This window comes from Adiantum capillus-veneris, chromosome 19 (assembly GCF_014529385.1).
Source record: "Adiantum capillus-veneris isolate H3 chromosome 19, ASM1452938v2, whole genome shotgun sequence".
NCBI lineage: Eukaryota > Viridiplantae > Streptophyta > Polypodiopsida > Polypodiales > Pteridaceae > Adiantum > Adiantum capillus-veneris.
In genome coordinates, this window is record NC_140949.1 from 20,118,059 (window position 1) to 20,123,168 (window position 5,110).

A 5,110-nucleotide genomic window follows, 5' to 3' on the forward strand; every position below is an offset into this window, starting at 1 on the left:
GGCAGAGGCGGGTACGTCCTCATCTCCATAGCATAAGCGCACTCGCCGATCTTGACGATCGTCAGGTGGAGGTGGTGGTTGCTTTGGAGGAGGGTCCACAGATGCTTCGACCCCTCCTCGCTCACGACACACGTCTTACCCAGGCATACCTCTCGACACAACTCTTGGCACACCTCGGACACCTTGGGGGGCACACGATCCTAGTGCCTCCAAGCTCTATATTGTACGGGGAGATGGTTCTGTTGACATGGATAGAGTTGGGACTGAGAAGCGACAACGAATTTTCCAGCTCGTGGAGCTGCAGTTTTCGACCAGCATTCTGACGTCTTGGGATCAGCGAGAAAAGAAAAAAGTCACTTACATAGTGGAGACCATCCTGAGAGAGTACCAGCCTGCTTCGGCTTCTTCCGTTGTTTCGGCGCGGTGGATCAAGGGTGTTGCACGGGACACCATCAAACATCGACGAGATGCAGCTCGGAAGGCTTTCAGGACCGGCTCGCCGAAGCCTTCGGACATCCCACACGAGACATGGCTGCAGATCAGGGAGGATGAGCGGAGAGCGGCCACGCGGTTCAGACAGCAACGTAAGGCCGCGCAGGTACGACAGATGACTAGGGGGACATCTCATCTTGGCAGCGGAGGCTTCGACACCTTTCACTATGAGTTTGTGAGTTTCTAATCCAATCTTAACTATGTCGTTTTTTAAAACGCGATGAATCATGTATTCTTATTACTTTGATTTTTGTATAAACGCAGAATCTTGCGATGCATCGAGCTCCATCACGCGAGGAGGAGTCAGATGGATATCGCAGAGGTATCTATGAAGTACTGAATGATCTTGAAGCTTCAGGAGAGCCTGTAGACTGGGAGGCCTTACAGTCTCGCTGATCGCTTGAGGTGAGACGTTAATATGTGTGAGTTGATTTAATTAAGTCAGCATATGTGAAGTAATATCAATACTAATTTTGTGAGTTGTCCTATGTGCAGGTTGTGACGCCTAGTCATTAGTGGATCAGATTTCATCTATATGCTTTGTGAAACACAGACACGCTTCTGTGTCTCTTTTTTGTACAAACAGTTAGTGTTCAGACAGTTATTGTTTCCCTTATGGTTATGATTATTGTCATTGTCATTGTATAGACAGTTATTGTTTCTCTTTCTGGTTATGCTTATGGTTATTGTTAATTTTGTTTATGGTTATGGTTATCTGCATTATGGTTTTGATCAAAGTGATTATAACCGGTTATGGTTTTAAGTTATAGTTATGCTTTTAAGTTATGGTTATGGTTCGTTATGGTTATGCTTTTAAGTTATGGCTATGCTTTTAAGTTGGTACGGTTGTCTTTCATTGGCCTTAAATCTCATGTGAGATCCTACATGGATAGCATGTAGGAGACGTATACATGATATGGTTTTTTTTGAAAAGTTTATGTAAAAACAAAGGGAACTCTACCGAAATTTCTGCGCGCGGGAGCATGGTTGATATTTTGGTGCTGCTCGCTTTCTTGGACAGAGGGCAGGAAGTCTGGTTGTGGCTATGTCCATCTTTTAACTGGACATAGGCCATGCTACCTGTCCTCTACCCAAGAAAAAAAATTTATGTTATGGTCGTCGCTATACGCGTGGCTATCAGCGTCGCTAATAGCGACTGATTTCACAGCGACGCTCATAGCGACGGACAACGTCGATATATGCGTCGATAACACCTTCTTTTGTTGTAGTGAGGCCTTAGTGCTCTATGAATTAAGGTCGTTCAATTTTCATTGCTTGACAATTGTCCCCAAGGAAGCTTAAAAGTCTTGAGAATGAAAAGAAATCATTGTCTTTCAAATGCTATTTTCTAAAGCCGCATTCACCTTTTTAGATTAAAAGTGTATTTTCTATGTGATTGTAGGCACGTATTTGAACTGCTTCATCTCCGCATAGCTTAGTAGGCCTTCGTACCTCTTGAGTCCTCACCTTGTTATTTTTTCTTTTGCACAAACAGTAGGTCAAAGATGTGCTTTGGGCAGCCTCGAGTAACTTTTTATCACTCCCTTTTGAGGAGGGACAAGTCACAACAGTGCTGTTCGGACATCTTCTTTTCACGAAGGTATCATATCCATCGAAGGCAGGAAGGTTAACCTCGAGTAATTTCTAATCACTCGGACTCCCTTTTCAGACAGGAGAACAGTGCTTTTCGAACATCTTTTCGGGAAGGTGTCATCAGATCCATCAATGAAGGCAGGAACGTTATCCTAGTGTGTCTCACTGCATGCTTATCCGACATGTGGCAATGCGGCATTGGTCTCGAGTCTCGACACTCATCAACTGCATTTTTGTGGCTCTCGTCTCCGCACGAACCATATGCAGAAAAGCTTATAAAACGCAGACCAGATCATCGCATTCGCAGCATCGCATATCTAGCTACCTGTTTATACGTTGAAACGCCCAGCAACCATGGCTTACGCTAGCGCCTGCAGGTGGGCAGGAGTTCTTCGTGTAGCATTTGAGAAAATTGGCTTCTTTCTTATAACTCTTCATCATATTAATGGTGTTTTAGGATACGATGCAGAATTAAAGGGCCATTTTTCTCACGTTTTTTCATGTTTTCAGACAGCTGAGTAGCTATATATCAAGAGAGAGAGAGAGAGAGAGAGAGAGAGAAAGATGACTGATCTTGACGTCATATCACAAGGAGTTTTGGACAAATTCTCACAATAATTTCCACATTGTGACTTATTATGTGAGGGAGGCACCCCATACCTAGCTAGGTACAATTGGAGGTAGGGGACCCTCGTCACTAAATGACACCTCTCCAGGGGGGTGGGATCAATGGCCCACAGTAGGTGTTGCGAGGCGGGTGCAATCCGGACCGTTCGATCGACATTTAAACTAGATGTGAATTAGGCGTGAACTTGGAGATATGTGCAACACACTAAATTTGGTGTGAACTCGGTGTGAACTCGCTGTGAACACGGTGTGAATTATGTGTGAACTAGAGAGGGCTTGCACACCACACCAAATTTGGTGTGAACTCAGTGCGAACTCGGTGTGAACTAAGTGTAAACTTGTTCGCGACGTCGTGATCTATAAAGTTATCCCACACACACCTTTCAATGAGGGCGCGCTAGCCTAGTGGTTAGAGTCAATCTCGAGGGATAGAGGGTAGTGGGTTCAAGTCCCGGATCCGAGAAAGTGGAAATCTTTTGCATTCCGTAAGCAATCCAACGGTCACGATCAACCGATGATCGTGAGCCATTGATGCCACCTCCAAATAGAGGTGTCAATTAGTAACGAGCGTAGGGGACCATAGACCCTAGGGGGGCGGATCCCAATCATACGTAGCTAGGTATGCGGTGTTTGTCGAGTTGAAGCTAGCTCATGATGTTATTCATTGTATGAAAAACACTGAAAAAGACTCAGTTTCCTACATGAGAAATTTTTTACATCTTCTTGTGTATATTATGAGTAATTTGCATGCACACCGTAGACATCGACCTAGTAGTGTTATTTGAGATATAATTGACAAGTGTTACTGTGTGACTTACCTCAATATCATGAGCTTCTGTGAGGGAGGCACCGCATACCTAGCAATTGGGGGCAGGGACCGTCGGCGCTGCCCGGCCCGTGGTGTCTCTCGAGCTATTCAGAGTATGAAAAACACTGAAAATGACTCAATTTTCCTACATGAGAAAATTTTTACATATTCTTGTGAGTAATTTGCATGCACAGCGTAGGCATCGACCTGGTGGATGTTATTTAAGATATAATTGACAGGTGTTACTGTGTGATGTGTGTGCAAAAGCTGCTGCGCCGATTGCAAGCTGAGGAAGAGTTCTGCTATTCATGTACTATTGGTGGTGATGGTTATGATAGTGGCCGTATGCGACGGCGGTAGTACAGCGGCGAATGTAGAGAACAGTCTGTGTCCCTTGGAGGACCTGGGGTTTTTTGCCGGTGTACCCATACTGGTCGTTGTGCCGTAATCCGGCTGTGTATGCGACTGAGGCGTACATGTTGCAAGGCCTGGGGGGTAGCAGCGGCGGGTATCTAGCGCCGGAGTGGGACGAGAGCAACTCAACATACTACGTGCGGCTGTCGGAGGAAGGCGCCACCTACATATTGACCAACCCTAGCGACGACATCCGCCTCTTCGTGGCGCAGGCTCAGAATTTCTTCTTCATCAACGCCGACAGCGGTAGAGTGCTGGCTTGGCGCCAAGAAGGCGACGAATACTTCCTCGTGGAGGTCGACACTGACGATGAGTACTCCACCTTCCAGTTCCTTGAATCCACTGCCTACTCTTTGCCCTGCCCTGCCGTCCTCACTGCTCGCTGCGTAGCCTACTACGCTGCCTCCTACTCCGACTCCTCACAGGGCCTCTCCTACTACGAAGAGGATGGCGCTACTTACTTCAAGAAAAGCCAAGACCTTTCTTCCATCGCTATGGTGCATTTTGATGGGCGTAATGTCAACAAGAACAACAACATTGACAATATAGCTTCCATGGTGTGAGAGAACCCTTGCCCCCCTTCAATATTGCTGCAGAGGCGCTGCATGTAATGCGCAACTCATATGCTCGCCACTAACCAGCAACGTTTCATCAATAAATGCGTTTCATCGTTAACTGAGTGCCTCTCTCGTCTATTTCATTCTCTCTCTCTCTCTCTCTCTCTCTCTCTCTCTCTCTCTCTCTCTCTCTCTAACCGAGTATCTGGAAATTGGGAGTGAAGTTTCAGTCATGCCTCCCCTTCTTACTAACTAAAGGTGTTTATTAATATTCTATATTTTAATTTTTTTGAGTGATATTGTTTTTAAAAATACGCACTGTCAAAATGGATATGTAACCATAAGTAGAGAATGGGGGTTTTTAGGATTACAACAGGCTTATATAGGAGTTGGTCACTTTCACATATGGGCATCCACACAGTTGGGTGGACATCCCTAACCATAATTCTAAATTTGTTGCACCTTAGAAATACAAGTGGTGATCACCAAAGCATGTATATAATGTAGTGGAACTGACAAGGTCCATGACAATACAACCATCACATATATGTCCACCACAGATTAACATGCCTCCTTCCTGATGTAGATTCCATCCTCAAAAGCTATGAATGTGCAAAGT

General features: G+C 45.4%; 1 protein-coding gene across 1 annotated transcript; it reads left to right on the plus strand.

Moving 5' to 3' along the window:
- Positions 1-2,395: 2,395 nt before the first annotated feature.
- On the plus strand, positions 2,396-4,609 carry LOC147433667 (uncharacterized). The gene is made up of 2 exons (XM_086489772.1): positions 2,396-2,462; positions 3,788-4,609. The coding sequence occupies exon 2, from the start codon at positions 3,997-3,999 to the stop codon at positions 4,495-4,497; it is 501 nt and encodes a 166-aa protein (XP_086345898.1). The 5' UTR covers positions 2,396-2,462; positions 3,788-3,996; the 3' UTR covers positions 4,498-4,609.
- The last annotated feature ends 501 nt before the right edge of the window (positions 4,610-5,110 follow it).

Coding starts and splice junctions, on each gene's coding strand:
- LOC147433667 (XM_086489772.1), top strand. CDS start 3,997: ATGTTGCAAGGCCTGGGGGGTAGCAGCGGCGGGTATCTAGCGCCGGAG.